The 17,500-nt window shown below is 40.3% G+C and overlaps 4 protein-coding genes across 4 annotated transcripts in view; 1 reads left to right on the top strand and 3 right to left on the bottom strand.

The window, feature by feature from the left end:
* Positions 1-772: 772 nt before the first annotated feature.
* LOC122139653 (cytokine-like protein 1) lies at positions 773-4,451 on the bottom strand. Its single transcript, XM_042738693.1, has 4 exons — positions 4,216-4,451; positions 3,869-3,913; positions 968-1,114; positions 773-876 (listed from the first exon to the last, which is right to left on the bottom strand). The coding sequence occupies exons 1-4, from the start codon at positions 4,363-4,365 to the stop codon at positions 775-777; spliced, it is 444 nt and encodes a 147-aa protein (XP_042594627.1). The 5' UTR covers positions 4,366-4,451; the 3' UTR covers positions 773-774.
* Positions 4,452-5,281: 830 nt separating this feature from the next.
* LOC109088538 (serine/threonine-protein kinase 32B-like) lies at positions 5,282-14,944 on the top strand. Its single transcript, XM_042738816.1, has 11 exons — positions 5,282-5,458; positions 5,978-6,033; positions 6,399-6,550; positions 7,005-7,178; positions 8,355-8,392; positions 8,526-8,615; positions 9,614-9,717; positions 11,727-11,843; positions 12,870-12,995; positions 13,075-13,166; positions 14,812-14,944. Exons 1-11 carry the CDS (start codon positions 5,371-5,373, stop codon positions 14,942-14,944), a joined length of 1,170 nt encoding a protein of 389 aa, XP_042594750.1. The 5' UTR covers positions 5,282-5,370.
* A 408-nt stretch (positions 14,945-15,352) lies between these two features.
* Positions 15,353-16,371, bottom strand: LOC122139693. Its single transcript, XM_042738815.1, has 3 exons — positions 16,367-16,371; positions 16,181-16,274; positions 15,353-15,994 (listed from the first exon to the last, which is right to left on the bottom strand). The coding sequence occupies exons 1-3, from the start codon at positions 16,369-16,371 to the stop codon at positions 15,530-15,532; spliced, it is 564 nt and encodes a 187-aa protein (XP_042594749.1). The 3' UTR covers positions 15,353-15,529.
* The window catches only part of LOC109088582 (limbin-like), a 26,074-nt gene continuing 23,926 nt past the window's right edge, over positions 15,353-17,500 (bottom strand). Inside the window, exons 20-22 of the mRNA XM_042738691.1 lie at positions 16,455-16,592; positions 16,173-16,274; positions 15,353-15,992 (exon numbers count right to left, since the gene is read on the bottom strand). Coding sequence (XP_042594625.1) covers positions 16,500-16,592 — 93 coding nt within the window. The 3' untranslated portion in view covers positions 15,353-15,992; positions 16,173-16,274; positions 16,455-16,499. The remainder of the gene's footprint in view (positions 15,993-16,172; positions 16,275-16,454; positions 16,593-17,500) is intronic.

Below are 17,500 nucleotides of genomic sequence, written 5' to 3'. Positions count from 1 at the left end.
CCAGAAACATCACTGCTGCACACAACCCTCTCACACTGTTTTCATAAGAACTTTGAAAAACGAAACACTCATTATTCACTATAAAAATAGTAGTTCTTTCTTCTTTTGCTTGCTTACTGTGTGAAATTTGCTAGCAATTTCTAAGGGAAAATTGTTTCTAGACCAATTTTGTCTGTGTAAAAAAAAAATCACACAAGCTAGTTTGTATTTTATTAATAAAATATTTTACTATTTCATTGCTGAAAGTACCTTAATAGATGACAGAAACGCTGTGATTAAAGTTGGTGAAGAGATGCAGAAGAATTGTCCCAGTGGTGAAGAATGTGATATTGTGACAGGACTAAATGAAGAAGCTCCCTCATGCGTGTCATGCAGGTGAAACAGAGATGAGAAGAAAATCATACTAAATATCTCATTTACATGTTGTGTTCAATGAGCCAAACATGCAGCCATGTAAACAGGCCACTGCTTTATTACTGAACGGACTGAGATGAATGACTGGCGTTTTTCAAATTTCCTGTGGAATGTTTTTCCCTCACTAGTGGAATGCATGGACACACACACACACACACACACACACACACACATATATTAAAAGGGAACCTCAGGGCATTTCCAGCCAAAACCAGTTCTTTCAAAAACACCATGTTCAGCACAACACACACACACACACACACACACACACACTCTCTCTCTCTCTGGCTGTAGGTGTGCTTGTTTAACATGTTTTTGTGTAATATTAGGGAAAGCATTGGTGCTGTTTTTGTGTTTATCTCAGGCGTCCTCTATCAGAGGTTCCAGCCGGTCCTCTGTGTATCGCGGACTGATGTTTCCTGTTTCCAGAGCCTCACAGTCATCTGTGAAAAACACCAGATCCTACGCAAGAAAACACACACTCAATGCATCTCTCGCAATGACACAATGACAGAAAGACGAGGCTTGTTTGTGATGTGAGGGCGTCACATACCCGATAGCAGGCGCGGGTGATGATGGAATACAGGATCTGGACGCGGCGCTTCAGGAGCCGGATGCGCGGCCGCTCTCTGCAGTATTCAGTGGGAAGATTCTCAGTCACATACAGGAAATCACGCAGCTTGGACTTGATGCAGGAGTTCTGCAAAACACCAGAGAATCTCACCGACCCGAGGATGCAGTGTTCTGTGATCCATCAGCACACACACATACACACACACACACACGCATGCACGCACGCACGCACGCACACACTCACGCACACTCACACACGCACGCACACACACACACACACACACTCACACACACACCTTTACTTATCAGAGGACGTTCTGCAGACAAAATACTATAAATGATAAATTAATAAATTATTAAAATTATAAATGCATCTGATTATAATATAACCTAAAGATCTCCTTTGGGGAGACAGGAATCCTTTTGCTGTCAGTGTCTGTTACAGTATGCAGCAGAGATAGAGCGGTGCAGATACAGTCATATTCAGTGATAAACTTTAAGAAAGGTTTACTGTCATTGCACTACTGTAAAGAGATCTTACAGTAAATGAAAAGCACTAGAAGAGAAGTTCAAAGACCAAACAACTGAATATACAGTAAACACACTGGAATATACTGTCAGTTACTTTACAGAAATAAATAAATGAACAATTCTGCATCCTCAGTTGCACTTCAGTTTTGGTGCTGTAATATCTGTATTTGTTATACTATAGCAGTTTCTTCTGACAGAAGATTTGGTCTGCCTCCCCGAGACAGTCGACTCTCAGTTCTGCACAAATACATGGAAGAAGTACTTGGCTACAAATCAGTTCAACAGTTACGAGTTTGAGGCTGTGTGCTACAGTATTTACAGTACAAAGAACAGTCAAGATCTCTCATCTAAACTGCTACTCTGTACTGTAACTGTAACTGTTACTGTAACGTGTGAGTCGTGTAAAACCCTGATGATCCTGCAGGCAGCTTCCCTCATGATCTGTCCACGCACAAGAACATGCTCAACTATAATCCTTTATATTTCATCAGCAACAAATGACCTTTGACCTCATTCCCTTCAGTTTTCTTTTCTCCTCCTATTCCTCTAGTAGGATTCATTTTCCTAATCACACAATCAGCTGTGCTCCTGTTCATGTCTCTGAGATCCTGACCTGTGTGTCGTCAGTTGTGCTGCTGAATGTTCACACAGGGATAAATGTGTGCTGTTTGAGTTCATTTTGTGATTCTTGAGGTAGTTATATTGTGTGTTTGTGTTTTCTGAATGAAAACATGGTTAAATCTGTGCAAAATCATGCCGTTCTTCTGAAGAGTTTTGCAGAAAACACTGAGCAAACTGAAGTGTGTGAAAACAGGTGAAATGTGTTTAAAGTTTTGAGAAACGTGTCTTTGTTTCAAGAACTGTATGAATGGTTTGGAAAATTGTACCAAACGAATCACTTATAGTGTGTTAGCAATCGAGAAAAACTGTATCATGTCCCCAAATGAAGGTTTTGACAGATTTACAGTTTTTCTCAGCTGCTCACACACACAATCTTTCCTTGTCTCACAGTTTCTGAAAGCTGACGCTCAAACAGCAGAAGCACACACCACATCTACAAAACCATACACTAATCATCAGCCTTTGACTCTGTTTTCAATTTCATAAAACACTTTTTGCGAAACTCTACACACAATTCTCAATGTAACACACAAATCTAACAGGAAGTATCTTGATTTTCTTTTTCAGACACAACCAATCAGAATGGCACACTAATTCATCACAAACTCCTCCTTTATTGAACACCAACCAATCAATAAACACACATCCACACAACTACACGCTTGGTGTTTCTTTTCTTTCCTACTGTCTAATACTGTTTTCACAACCACAAATGATTACAGTAAAAACGCTGATTTCAATCTTGCTTTCATGTTTATCGTGAATTTAATATCTCTCTGCCAATGACTTTCAATCTTTTACAGAGATGTACACCGAAGCTCATGAAAGAAGAGCTTTAGCTTTTGAATAACTGAGTGTATATGAAATATCTAAAAAAAAAAATTATTGCAAAGGTGTTTGCAACGTAAGACAAATGTTTGTTTTTGAGATGTGTTTGTGATATTTTGAATGCACTGCTTTATTTTGCAAGAGATTAGAGGCATTTTGCATTTTGTGTGCAATTCTAGGATTTGTGTAAAGTTTGGAAAAAAAGAGGTACAGTTTTGAAAATGTGTGTAAGCAGCTGAAAAAAAACTAAGTAACAAATCAGTCCCCAAAGAATAGCTATTAAACACACACACACACACACACACACACACACACACACACACACAGCAAAAACTTTTGAATGAACTTCATAAAGCTTATGTATACTCAGTGCTGGGTGGATTACTTACAAATCACAGTCTGTTACTGAATACAGATCACATGATGCAAATTGTAGTTAGTAATGTCATCTAGGCTACTTATTTTAGGTAATGCATTCTGATTACTTTTTTGATTACGTTTTTATTATTTAACTTGTTTTAAACTTACCATCAAACATAACACACTGACATAAAAAAAAGTAAAGAGGAAGAAATTATATTCTATGTAATCATAAAATGCATAAAACATTACATTTATGATGTACATTAAACTGGGGTTTCCCAAACTGGGTTAGTGAGTTGATAAAAAGAGAATAATTATGAATAATTTACTGCCACTGTGTGAATAATGTGTAATCATGTAATCCAAATAAATTAACTGTAATCTAATTAGGAGCATTTTAAAGTGTAATATACTCTTATGTAACACAGATGACGTAATCAGTCGCTACCCCACACAGCGTATACTCAGAAAGAACAACAAAATAAAATCAGTGCAGGTTAGTTATTGATTCTCACAGCTGGCAGAAATGTTCACTCACGTGCACGTCTAGAAACATCTTCGGAAGAAACTCAGCACATGTTTTCTGCAAGAATGAAAGTTTCAAGTTTATACAGGACCATAATCTCATCACACCCCAGAGAGCACACACACGTCTGCAAGAGGTCTGCTAAAGATCGCTTGATCTGGAAAGCATCTGCTAGAAGTCTTTCAGATGTCAGTTTTACATACTTTCTAAATCATAAACATCTTTAAAGACATCTAAAAAAACGTCTGTTTGATATCTGATAGGAAACCTCCAACAGACGTATTGCAGATGAGCAAACGCTCGAAAAACGACGTCTCTGAGATGCAGACAGTGCCGCGTACTAGCATACACTCTCTTACCGTGCGATTATATTGATGTATTTTGTCCAGATCGCTCATGATTTCTTTGCTGAGCTCCAGAGCGCGCGAGTAACATGTCGGCGGCGCGCAGCTCGTGAACCAGATCAAAGCCAGAAGAAAGAAGAAAGAAGCGAGTCTCTGCGCGCTCATGTCTGTCTCTGCCCGAAACAGCTGCGCTGTGCGACGATCTGAAGAGGATCTCTGCCTATAAAACCGCGCGCGGGGGTGTGTGTGTGCGCGCGCGCGGTCCCGATGGCGTCACGCACCCTTCCCACCCGTGCACGCGCAGATGCTCGTGATGGAGAGTGAACAAATATTTGGAGTGTATATGAATTTGTATAAAAAGTGTGATTGTAATATTATTCAGTTAACAAAAATATTATCTAAGAATGTTCCTGTTAAGAAAATGTTGTTTCTGAATGTTCTCTGAAAACATCCAGTTTTTATAAATGATTGAAAAACTTTTTCTCTGGTTATGGTTGTGCTGCTAAGGTTAAGGGAGCAACCAATATTGGAACGTTACTTTTGAATGTTCTCTTCTGAACGTTCTAAAACAAGTAACACAATAAAACATCAACTTTTAACTATTAAAACGACTGAAAATGGTTTCCTGTAGTGTGTTTTGGGACCTATTCCATTTTTAGTGGTTTTAACAAGCCACCAAAAGAATGCGACCAATTATTACCAGTAGAAACCCACAGGCACCGTTTACAGTTCCCATTAAAACCAGTGCAAGTCCCATTATAACCACTAAAACTATTACAAATTCTGTGGTGGTTTTTATTGTTTCATCTGTCACTCATCCACTGACACACATCCCTTTCTCTCAATTCAGTTCAGTTCAGTTTAACTCAATTCAATTCAACATGTGCTCTATTGCTATGACCATTTTTAAAATATTTTGCCAAAGCATAGTGTTTACATAAATCTAGAACAGAAATGTATTAAAAAATGCATTTGTATAAATGTAGTAATGTATAATACATAAATGTATTAAATGAATGAATAAATAAATAAATAAATACAAGTCTTTCTTTCTCTCTCTCTCTCTCTCTCTCTCTCTCTCTCTCTCTCTCTCTCTCTCTCTCTCTGGTGGACTGAAGGTGTGTCAGTGAAGACGGATCATTATTTCATCTTGATGATGAAGGATGAAGGATGCACGGCTGTGATGAAGGTCTTCTGAAGCTGATGATGGGCGGGAATCAGTCACGAGGAGCGCCGCTGCTGCGTGAGGATGAGGAGGGTGAGGAAGAGCACGTCAGTTTGTGAAGTGTCAGAAGGTGTTTCTGTTTGATGTTTATGCTGCTTGTCTCTCGTGAGGAGTTTATAATGGACAGTCTCAGAGAGAGTGAAGTTCTGCTCTAGATGAGTTCAGATCAAACTCTGTCATCTCCTGCACTCCCATCATTCCCGCGTTTAGATGTGTGTAAGAAGCTGCTTCCGGTGCTTTCTGAGGATGTCGTTGTGGTTGGACCATGTTTATATTCAGCAGGGCATCCTTCAGTCTTTCAGAGATGAGAATTATCAAAATCCTCATGATTGGTTAACTGGTTCAGGTTAGGATAACTAGCCCTGGTTAATGGTAAAGATAATGGATGGATCACTTTTAAACAATGAACCATGAAGTATATTTGCATGTTGTGTGTGAGAGAGAGTGCATGATGCCTGCAACACACACTCACAGTTTAATCCTGAGCACATCTGAGCCCAACACATCAATTGTTCACACAGAGATGTGTGTGTTTCCTGTTTTCTCTTTTAGTTTCCTTTGATCACTTTCAGATTCTCAGAGCCATTGGGAAGGGAAGCTTTGGAAAGGTAAGAGTCTCACAAGAGTTTAAGTGTGTGTGCGTGTGTGTGCGCGAGTGAAGTGAAGGATGAATGAGTGAACTGAGCTCTGTCTCTCGTCTCTTTCTGATGGAGTTGTTTCTGCTGGAGGCTGTAATGCATTAGCGCTCTCTTCTCTTTTTGTGTCTGGAAAGCTGAAGACTGGTGTATTATTTTGAGATATTTTTAGTGGAAGAAAAAGCTCATGTCAGTATCTCTCATTTCTGCATGTTTGAATTCATTTCTGCCAACAAACAGAAGCCTCCAGTGTTCGTGTGTCAAGCATGTTAAATGAGTTTAGTGATGTATGACTGACAGAAGCCCATCTTTGGATGCTATGATTAATTAATCTGCAGGTGTGTATCGTGCAGAGGAGAGACTCCAGGAAGATGTATGCCATGAAATACATGAACAAGCAGAAATGCATTGAAAGAGATGAAGTCAGAAACGTCCTCAGAGAGCTGCAGGTCATGCAACAACTCCAACATCCGTTCCTCGTCAACCTGTGGTGAGCCACACACCTGTCCTCTCCATCACCTTCACCTGCTTCGTACTGAGATAATCATATTTTCACACAACACTCTGAAACGCTTTGTAATTGTTACTGTAGAAACGTCACACCTAGTACCAGCTAGTTAGCTTATATGGTGCATATGTGATCAAAAACGAAATAGTGTAACATTGAATTGCATGTCATTTAAATGTAAATATCATCACATTTATGCTTTTTGCAATTTAAAAACTATGAATTACCATATCATTTCCACAAGAGAGACAAAAACAATAACAATAATCTGAGTGATAAAGTCACAAACAGACTCAACTTACAGCACTAGCACTAGTGATAGCAGACTCTGAAGTTTGCATCAAGCTGACCTGAAACAATCTCTACTGTATAAAGCGCTATAGAAATAAGAAATCAAACAGCAGCAGGGTTGAGCCAGACTCGCTCCTGTCTGCAGGTTTTCGTTTCAGGACGAGGAGGATCTGTTCATGGTGGTGGATCTGCTGTTAGGTGGTGATTTACGCTTCCATCTGCAGAAGAAGGTTGGCTTTAATGAGCAAACGGTCAAGCTGTACGTCTGTGAGCTCGTGTTAGCGCTCGACTATCTGCAGCGCTCGCACATCATCCACCGGTGAGAAACACTCCACACACATTAGAGACGCATCTTGCAATCTTCTTGACCGATTCTGTTTTCTGTTTTTTTTGTAAGTGTGAGCGTGATTTCACCAAGTACAACATGTTCCTGCATCAACATTCTTGCTGATCCTGGAACAACATTCCAATTAACCAATCAGAACTGAGGGAACTGCTTTAGGCTTACGACCAGGGTTAGGTGCTTCTACACCCTTCTTAATCTGCTATCATTTCACACTGATTTTAGGAATAAATTAGGGGTAGGGTTAGGTTTAGGTGTAGAGATTGGGTTTAGTCTATATTTCTGGACAATAATGTTGATCCAGGAACATGTCTTACTTGGCAAAATCACGGCGACCCAAAATCTTTTTTAACATAAAAAAATTATTAAACATTACAATAAGTTAGAGATGTTCTCTCGCTTAAACAACTCTCAAAATAAAGTGCTCTGTGACTAGGTAGAAATAACAATTAACTGAAAAGGAGTTGCTGCATGTAACAGAACATTTCCCACTGCTTCTTAAATTATCATTTATTTCACTGACCTTATTAAGTCATCTTTCACATCAAATTCTTACATTATTTCAGTTAGAATAATAAGAAACTGTAATGCTGTTACCATTCAAATGAAATCAGTATTAAACTCCATCTTTCCACAGAAGTGGCATTAGATGTATTTACACAGACTGTGTGATGAAGCTGAGCTGCCATAAATGCATTTACACTGCAAAATGCATGAAGAATTTTATAAGATTAATGTTTTAAATATTTTTTAAACATACAAATAAGAAATGTTGGAAAAAATGCAATGATAGTTTTAAATATGAAACTTAAACAGTAGGTGGCAGCAAATGACCATTAAAATGAGTCACTGATTCAACAGATTCTTTCAAATGGCTGATTCATTCAGAAACAAGGCAAGTGACTACTGTCTTTATGAATGGGTTACTGAATCAATGACTCACTTCAAAAACATGGATTCCTTCAGTAACAAAACACCGCTGTGTTGCTCTGAGACACAAAACAGTTCTGCTGTGGCTTTGATTGGAACTATTTTCATCAGCGAAACTGAGCAAAAACAGTCAATACTGTGTCTAAAACGCAAGTCAATTAAGTCAAAATAACCTGACTGATCAGGAAACATCACTGCTGTGTGTGTGTGTGTTCTCTCCAGTGATATAAAGCCAGACAACATTCTCTTGGATGAACATGGTGAGTTACTCTGTTTACACTAGTAAATGCTGAGAAAATAATAATAATGATGACGGACCGCAGCAGCTCAGATAATGAGTCACACATCTTATTTCTTGAAGAGCAGCTGTCTGTGTGTGTGTGTGTGTTGTAGGTCACGTCCACATCACAGACTTTAACGTGGCCGCGGTTCTGCAGGGCTCAGAAACAGTCTCCTCGATGGCAGGAACAAAACCCTACATGGGTGAGTTTGACCGAATGAGATCAGAAACACTCGTCTGTCTGGTTCACGTGTGGCTGATATGCTGCATCACAATTATTTAATGATTAATACCAAAGCTATTAATATTTCAAAGAGATCATTCACCAAAAAATGAAAATTCTGTCATCATTTACTGATCCTCATGTTGTTCCAAATCTGTGTGAGTTTCTTCACAAAGGTAGGTATTATGAAGAATCCTAACCAAACAGTTTCTGGTCACCAGAGTATTAAAAACAGTACATAAAAAAAGTCAGTGGCTATGATTTAATGGCTACCAGTGACATTCTTCAAAATATCTTCTTTTGTGCTCAACAGAAGAAAGAAACTCGTGCAGGTTTGGAGCGACTTGACGGAGAGTAAATGATGATACTTTTCTTAGTGAACTGTCCCATTACTATAACCCAACTCTCAATCTATCTGAATTAATAAGATTAAAAGGTTTACTGAAATCATGTTTTTGTATTCCCCTACTGTTAACTGCTGGTTTTATATTACAAACAGTTCTTGCATTTTACAGATCCTGTTTGTTAACATTAGTTAAGATAAACTGACAATGAACAATATTTCTAAAGTATTTATTATATTTAGTTTGTTCATTTCAACATTAAATAGTACATTATTAAAATCAAGAGTTGCATGTGTTATTATTAAATGAACCTGAGCTAATGTGAACTAACATTAACATGAACAGATGTATTTTTATTAACTAACATTAACAAAGATTAATAATTATGGTAACAAATGTATTGCTTATTGTTAGTTAGTGCACATGGGACATTACTGTAAAGTGCAGTTCTGGAAATGTCTGAAATTACAAAATGAATGAATATATATAAATATATACACAGTCTGTGTTGATAAAAATGCAATAAAAAAACAAGCAGTGGTTTGACGAATCCAGCAGGAACAGCTGATGTGGAATGAGTCATGGGAAATGAATGTGGAAAAACCATGTGTGTGTGTGTGTGTATGTGTAACAGCACCAGAGGTGTTTGTCTCGTTCGTGGACGGAGGTGTGGGATATTCGTTCGCTGTGGACTGGTGGGCTCTCGGCATCACTGCATATGAGCTCCTGCACGGATTGGTGCGTTCATCACCTCAAACCAGAGTTACAAACACAAACTGCATTATTATTATTATTATTATTAGTATTATAACAACTCAGTGTGAAAGACGTCTTAGAGTTCATCCAGATTCCCTTCATTTTAAGATGCACATTGATCCTGACATACAGATTTCAAAGCTAAAACAAAATACATGAAAAATACAGATGGATTGTTTTCGTTGTATATATCTTATATAAATATAATTATATATATTTTTCCAGCCTCTAAATGTGAATCTGGTATCAGTTCTGAATGTGCTTGTCATATTTAGAGCAGATACTGTGATTTACCCACAGCCAGTGAGGAATGATGTTGAGAAGTTCATGCTTCTCTGGCGTCTCTCTGGTGTTTATCTGGCACCTCTCTGGTGTCTCTCTAGTGTTTGTCTGGCGTCTCTCTGGTGTTTGTCTGGCGTCTCTCTGGTGTTTGTCTGGCTTTTCTCTGGCGTTTGTCTGGCTTTTCTCTGGCGTTTGTCTGGCGTTTGTCTGGCGTCTCTCTGGTGTCTCTCTGGTGTCTCTCTGGTGTTTGTCTGGCATCTCTCTGGTGTTTGTCTGGCGTCTCTCTGGCGTCTCTCTGGTGTTTGTCTGGCGTCTCTCTGGTGTTTGTCTGGCGTCTCTCTGGCGTCTCTCTGGTGTTTGTCTGGCTTTTCTCTGGCGTTTGTCTGGCGTTTGTCTGGCGTCTCTCTGGTGTTTGTCTGGCGTCTCTCTGGCATCTCTCTGGTGTTTGTCTGGCGTCTCTCTGGTGTTTGTCTGGCGTCTCTCTGGTGTCTCTATGGTGTTTGTCTGGCGTCTCTCTGGTGTTTGTCTGGCGTCTCTCTGGTGTTTCTTTGGCGTCTCTCTGGTGTTTGTCTAGCGTTTGTCTGGCGTCTCTCTGGTGTTTGTCTGGCGTTTCTCTGGTGTTTCTTTGGCGTCTCTCTGGTGTTTGTCTAGCGTTTGTCTGGCGTCTCTCTGGTGTTTGCCTGGCGTCTCTCTGGTGTTTCTTTGGCATCTCTCTGGTGTTTGTCTGGTGTTTCTCTGGCATCTCTCTGGTGTTTCTTTGGCATTTCTCTGGTGTTTGTCTGGCGTCTCTCTGGTGTTTGTCTGGCGTCTCTCTGGCGTCTCTCTGGTGTTTGTCTGGCGTCTCTCTGGCGTCTCTCTGGTGTTTGTCTGGTGTTTCTCTGGTGTTTGTCTGGCGTCTCTCTGGTGTCTCTCTGGTGTTTGTCTGGCGTCTCTCTGGTGTCTCTCTGGTGTTTGTCTGGTGTTTCTCTGGTGTTTGTCTGGTGTTTCTCTGGTGTCTCTCTGGTGTTTGTCTGGCGTCTCTCTGGTGTTTGTCTGGTGTTTCTCTGGTGTTTGTCTGGTGTTTCTCTGGTGTCTCTGGTGTTTCTTTGGCGTCTCTCTGGGGTTTGTCTAGCGTTTCTCTGGCATCTCTCTGGTGTTTCTTTGGCATTTCTCTGGTGTTTCTTTGGTGTCTCTCTGGTGTTTGTCTAGCATTTGTCTGGCATTTCTCTGGTGTCTCTCTGGTGTTTGTCTGGCGTCTCTCTGGTGTTTGGCGTTTGTCTGGCGTCTCTCTGGTGTTTGTCTGGCGTCTCTCTGGTGTTTGTCTGGTGTTTCTCTGGCGTCTCTCTGGAGTTTGTCTGGCATCTCTCTGGTGTCTCTCTGGTGTTTGTCTAGCGTCTCTCTGGCGTTTGTCTGGCGTCTCTCTGGTGTTTGTCTGGCGTCTCTCTGGCGTCTCTCTGGTGTTTGTCTGGCGTTTCTCTGGTGTCTCTATGGTGTTTGTCTGGCGTCTCTCTGGTGTCTCTCTGGTGTTTGTCTGGCCTCTCTGTGGTGTTTCTTTGGTGTTTGTCTGGCGTCTCTCTGGTGTCTGTCTGGCGTTTCTCTGGCATCTCTTTGGTGTTTGTCTGGTGTTTCTTTGGCGTTTCTCTGGTGTTTCTCTGGCATCTCTCTGGTGTTTACCTGGCATCTCTCTGGTGTTTCTCTGGCATCTCTCTGGTATTTGTCTGGTGTTTCAGCGGCCGTTTGAGATCTGCTCCAGCACAGCAGCGGCTGAGGTCCTCAGCATCATCCACGGCCAGCAGCTGCGCTTCTCCTGCGTCTGGAGCACAGGAATGGAGCATCTGATCCGCAGCGTGAGTTTCTGCATCAGAACACTAGCGCTGAGATCAGAGCTATCATTCCTGCACAAACACAAGACCACGGTCATGCTTTCTGGAGCTCTGGGCACATATATAACACAAGAGAATAGAGAAAAATCAGAGGGAATCAGTAGAATTATTAGTGCTGTTTTTATTAACGCCAATCTTTGACAGACTGTAGCTTTGACATGCTCCATTTTTTTTACTTAAAGAATACATATGTACACGTCTGAATGAAGTTACATGCATTATTTATGGTTTAAAATGTAAAATCCATGATTATTGAGACCACACTCCTTTTTAACAGTTCATTCGATAATCTGCATTTTTGCTTATTATGGTTTCCAAGACAATATATTGTTTGCACATGGGGTAAATCAAAATGTTAATTTCTCAATGCAGAGTTTATGATTCTGGGGAAATAATAAAATTAAGTATAAAGTATAAACTTTCTTCATATTGAAATCTTGCATGTCATTAACATTTCATTTGGTATTTATGGAAGCTTGTTTCTTCCGCAAGATATAAAAACTGTGAATTTTGATTTACAATTTACATTTTTTTTCTCAATAAAGGCATATTTAAAATCAAGATATAAATGATTTCATATATCTTTTATCAAGATATAAAATTGTGACAAATGCAGAATTCTGAGACATAAACTCACAATTGAGAGAAAAATGTTAGAATTGTAAGACAAAAAGTTGCAGTTACTTTTTTTATTCTGTGGTGGAAACAAAAAAGAACAAAAAAAGAATGAGATGTACACTCAGAACTGTTTGGATTGAGATATAAAGTCAGAACTGCAGCATACAAACACAAAATTGCTAAATATAAACTTGCAAGAAAAAAAGTCAGAATTTGTAAGATAAAAAGTTGAAAATATATTCTTTTAATTTTTTTATTCCTTAGTAATATTTGAATATATTTGTACTGAAAATCAAGGCAAAAATAGTGAGAAAGAACAGCACCTTTGGTCAGTTTTGGTCCAGACTGATCACGTGACTGTTTTGTGTGCAGCTCCTGACCAGAGACCCCTCAAGTCGCCCGTCGAGTCTGTCTGAGGTCCAGGCATCTCCGTATCTGGCAGATGTGGATTGGGAAGCCGTGCTGCAGAAATCCGTACCGCCTGGATTCGTTCCAAATGTAAGCGGCCTTTAGCCTGGCGTCCCTCACTGAGGAACATCACGAGTCATGAGCTGCTGGATCTCTCTGTCTGTCACAGAAGCACTGTCTGAACTGCGACCCCACGTTTGAGCTGGAGGAGATGATCCTGGAGTCCCGTCCACTGCACAAGAAGAAGAACACTATGTCAGAGTGAGTGTTCATGCCCTGAAGCACTATGTTGGGTTCATTATTCACACACACACACACACACACACACACACACACACACACACACACACACACACTCATTCACTCGCCACCACAAACACCATCAAACCACAGCAGCCTGTGAGGAACAGACCGTGATTCACTGAGTTTTCTAGCTCTTACCAGAAAATTCATGGCAGACATGGTGATCTCTGATTCGGACTGACACTTGAATCACTTGTTCCAGTTCAGAAAACACTTCATGCTAAGAGAAGTCAGCTTTATTTCTGTAGGGCTTTATAAATACAGAATGTTTCAAAGCAGCTTCACAGTAATAAACAGGAAGAAAAACTCTTTAAAGATTTAGTCATTTAAATAAATAAAACATGACTTTCACCTGACACCGCTCTACAGAAGCCTGTTAACACTGTAATATATGATCGTCTCTAGAGCTGCTTTATGAAGATACGTTGAAGACTTTTTAAGACCAAGTTTAAGGAACACAATGAGCATTAGCAAAACTTCTAACCAATCTCCATTAGATTTTAAATAACTTAAAAAAAAAAAAAAAAAAAAAAAAAATTGCTTATGGCTTGAATATCTCATAAACACTAGAATATGGAATGAACCTTCTGATCACACTGCAAAAAAATAAAAAATAAATAATAATAATAATAATAATAATAATTATGCCCTTCCTCAGTATTTCTATCTTGTTTTCCAGTGCAAATGTTTGAAGATTCTTAAAGCAAGATAACATTTACTGGAGAAGAAAAATGACAAAAACAAGAAGTCTTCTTTTATAAGAAACTGATAAAAATGAAGCAAGTTTCTGTTGAAAACAAAAACATATCTGCCTATGGGCTTAAAAACAACTTAATTGAAAAGAAAAACAAGTTTTCATTCCTCATTGGTTGGTATTTTTTCTTGTAACATTTATTTTGTTCAATTTCACAAAAATCAAGACTTTCGATCTTCATTTTTCTTCTTCAGGAAGTGTAGAATCTTTAGACATTTGCACTAGAAAACAAAACAAAAATACCTAAGAAGGGGTTCATATTTTGCAATACATGCAACATTTATAGTCACATATTTGAGACTTTCTGCTCTGATTTAATTTGTAAAAGTGTGAATTCAGATCTGCAGAAACCCTGCATTGTAATCATGTTCAATTATTCATCTGGAGCCGGTCACAGATAAGAGGACGATGATCAGTGAATCATGATTTAAATCACACCGATCATCATCAGACGTTTTAATGGTGATTTGTGTCCTTTCTGAAGCTTGAAAGCTTTAGTCGCCGTCCAGTGTGAGACATCAGAACGAAAGAAAGTCAGTCGGTTTAGAGAGGCACGAGGGCGAGTGAATGATTATTTTGAGTATTTTAAGATGACATTATCTTGAATCTGATGGTCTTATTATTAATACATCAGTCTGATGTATGAAATCTGTCTGTTTCTCAGCCGACGCACATGCAGAGAAGTTTAGACTCACTGGCAGAAGATTTCATCGCCTTCAACAGAGAAAAGTACGTCAGACATTCCCTACGTTTGTCTGATTTAAAGTATTGATCAGTTTGTAACTGATGTAATCTTTGTTAAATCAATGTGAACATAATAATAGCAGCGTTAATCTGTCTGTCTGTCAGGATGAAGCAGCAGGAGCGTTTAGTTTCTGATGAACCAGCTGAAAATAAACGCTGTGATGGACAAAACAACAACAACATGATGAGGATGATGAAGATGGAGATGAAGACGCACAGCAGCTCTGAGCTTCACTGACCAAAGACTCACAGACGTCTGTGTAGAGTTCTGATCAAATGATATTTCTCAAAGCTTTTAAATAAATGATCCCCCCGAGGCTGATTCTGTGGTTTCTGTAGATCAGGGGTTCTCAAACCTCTCCATGAAGAACCCCATCGCTGCACAGTCTCCACTAATGAGCTGAACCAGGTGTGATAGATGAGGGAGACATACAAAACGTCATACAAAAAACACACTGCTGTAGTTTATATAAAACACAAAGTCAAATGGCAGATGAATCCAAGAAATAAAACAGTTTTAACTAATTTCATGTCGCTTTTTTTTTTAATTATCATGGTTGATTAAAATAAAAAGGTTGATTATTAAAAAAAAAAAGTGTAAACATGAAGCTGCGGGTCAAAGGTCTTTTTGTTTTTGCGTCAGTCGATCATCTGACCTGATCAGTTGAGTGAGTGTTTGTGAAGGAAAAACACACACATCTGGATGATGTCACTGGACGGCTGAAGCAACCAATCAGCTCTCGGCAGACCCGCCCATGATAAAACAACAATAGATACACAAAAGACTCATAATGACATTCCCATGATGCTTTGCAATGCAGTGTCACATGTTTGGCTGCGGAGCCACACTGCTCTTCTTGAAGTTCAGGAAGTTGCGTTTCTTACGTGAGTGAGATGTTTGCGTGTGCTGCTGCGCTGCAGGAGGAACGCAGCGGAAAACAAACAGCCGCTCCGCAGACATGAGACTGTCCTGAGCCACACCCACAGACCACGCCCCCTCGGCTGCAGCCACACCCCCAGGACACACCCCTTCACTACCATCCCACGTAGGGACGAGACTGTCCTGAGCCAGGCCTGCAGGCCACGCCCCCTCAACAGCAGCAACACCCTCAGGCCACGCCTCCTCACCGGCCCTCGTCTCAGGCCCCGCCTCCGTCTCCTCAGAAGGTTCTGGCACAGGAAGTTCTCTTCTGTGGCGGCGTCTACGCTGAGTCTCTTCAGCGACTCCAGAACCTCCAGCTCCGGACAACAGCTTGTCGAGGAGCTTCTGACGCTTCTTGAGGAACCTGAGGAACACACACACACACACTCAACACACGGCATGATGGGAGTGATCCGTGACAGCTGGACGAAGCAGGTGTGTGTGAATGTGAGTTTGCTGAGATGTTCTCAGTGTTTCTTCTTGTAGTCAGTGTCTGTTAATGCCTCAAACACTGGTTTGTGTTTCGAATCGTGATCAGACTGACCTGTCTCCGTCTCTGTCTCTGTGCTGAGGAGTGTCAGAAAGATTTCTGCTCAGCACATCGTGTCTCAGTCGGTCTGCCAGAGACGAGCAGCTTCCTGATTCCCTACGGGTCAAAAACAACAGTAATCATAATCAAAACTCATCAGATATAAGACACACTCAGTTTCAGCCGTAAGCAGCTCTACAGAAGACAACATCATGATTCAGACCAGACACAGACCAATTTCAGACACACATCTGTTTGTGTTCTGTGTGTGTGTGTGTGTGTGTGTGTGTGTGTTACCCTGCTCTGGGTCCTAGTGCGTCTACGAGCGACAGCAGTTCTCCTTCAGGTACTGTAGGAAGCAGGCCGCAGGACTTTGTGGAGATCAGGAACAGACATCAGAGACTTTTTGATCAACGCTGCTGTAAACTCCAGATCCTAACACACACACACACACACACACACACACACATTCACATACACAGTGAGAGACACAGAGAGAGACACACACACACAGAGAGAGAGACACACACAAACACACACACAGATATAACACACATACACACAGGGAGATAGACAGAGAGCGAGAGAGAGAGAAACACACACGTTAAACATGTTTGTTTGTTTGTATGAAATGCACAGATGAAATCTATAAAGGACTAAAGCACTCAATGAAATGGTTACATAAAAGTCAATATTTAAATGAATAATATACCATGAAAACAGCATATTAACATTTTTCATAACATGTCAAAAACTGTGGCATCCCTAATTTAAAAAATGCTGTGAAAATAAGTGGATTAATTCAACTGATTTATTGTTTTAATTATTAAACATTTAATTATTCAGATAATTGGTACATTTAATTTTCCTCCGGAGGTCGCATTTGTATGAATGAAAGAATGAATGATGCATTTATATACGCTTTATTGTGTATTGTTGTACACCCAAAGCACTTTACAATCATGTGGGGGGTCTCTCCTCAACCACCAGCAGTGTGCAGCATCCACTGGGACAAGACACCGGCACCAGTGCGCTCACCACACACCAGCTGCAGGTGGAGAGGAGAGAGAGAGAGCTAATCCAGTTGTTGGGGATTATAAGGAGGCCATGATTGACAAAGACCAAGGGGGCAGTTTGGCCAGGACACCGGGGTTACACCCCTACTCTTTACGAGAAGTGCCATGGGATTTTTAATGACCACAGAGGGTCGGGACCTCTGTTTAACATCTCATCCGAAAGATGGTGCTTTTTGTCAGTATAGTGTCCCCATCACTATACTGGGGCGTTAGGACCCACACAGACCACAGGGTGAGCGCCCCCTGCTGGCCTCACTAACACCTCTT

Source organism: Cyprinus carpio, chromosome B14 (assembly GCF_018340385.1).
Source record: "Cyprinus carpio isolate SPL01 chromosome B14, ASM1834038v1, whole genome shotgun sequence".
NCBI lineage: Eukaryota > Metazoa > Chordata > Actinopteri > Cypriniformes > Cyprinidae > Cyprinus > Cyprinus carpio.
Note: the sequence above shows the minus strand (reverse complement) of the source record. Positions and strands in the feature narration are given on the sequence as shown.

What these genes read in the sequence shown, in the direction of transcription:
- LOC109088538 (XM_042738816.1), top strand. Translation starts at nt 5,371, where the DNA reads ATGCACGGCTGTGATGAAGGTCTTCTGAAGCTGATGATGGGCGGGAAT. An exon ending in CATTCTCTTGGATGAACATG is followed by an intron (nt 8,393 to 8,525) that starts GTGAGTTACTCT and finishes TGTGTGTTGTAG; the next exon opens with GTCACGTCCACATCACAGAC. An exon ending in TGGAGCATCTGATCCGCAGC is followed by an intron (nt 11,844 to 12,869) that starts GTGAGTTTCTGC and finishes TTTTGTGTGCAG; the next exon opens with CTCCTGACCAGAGACCCCTC.
- LOC122139653 (XM_042738693.1), bottom strand. Translation starts at nt 4,365, where the DNA reads ATGAGCGCGCAGAGACTCGCTTCTTTCTTCTTTCTTCTGGCTTTGATC. An exon ending in TACATCAATATAATCGCACG is followed by an intron (nt 3,914 to 4,215) that starts GTAAGAGAGTGT and finishes TCATTCTTGCAG; the next exon opens with AAAACATGTGCTGAGTTTCT. An exon ending in TCACCCGCGCCTGCTATCGG is followed by an intron (nt 877 to 967) that starts GTATGTGACGCC and finishes TTTCTTGCGTAG; the next exon opens with GATCTGGTGTTTTTCACAGA.
- LOC122139693 (XM_042738815.1), bottom strand. An exon ending in CTCAGCACAGAGACAGAGAC is followed by an intron (nt 15,995 to 16,180) that starts GGAGACAGGTCA and finishes TGTGTGTTCCTC; the next exon opens with AGGTTCCTCAAGAAGCGTCA.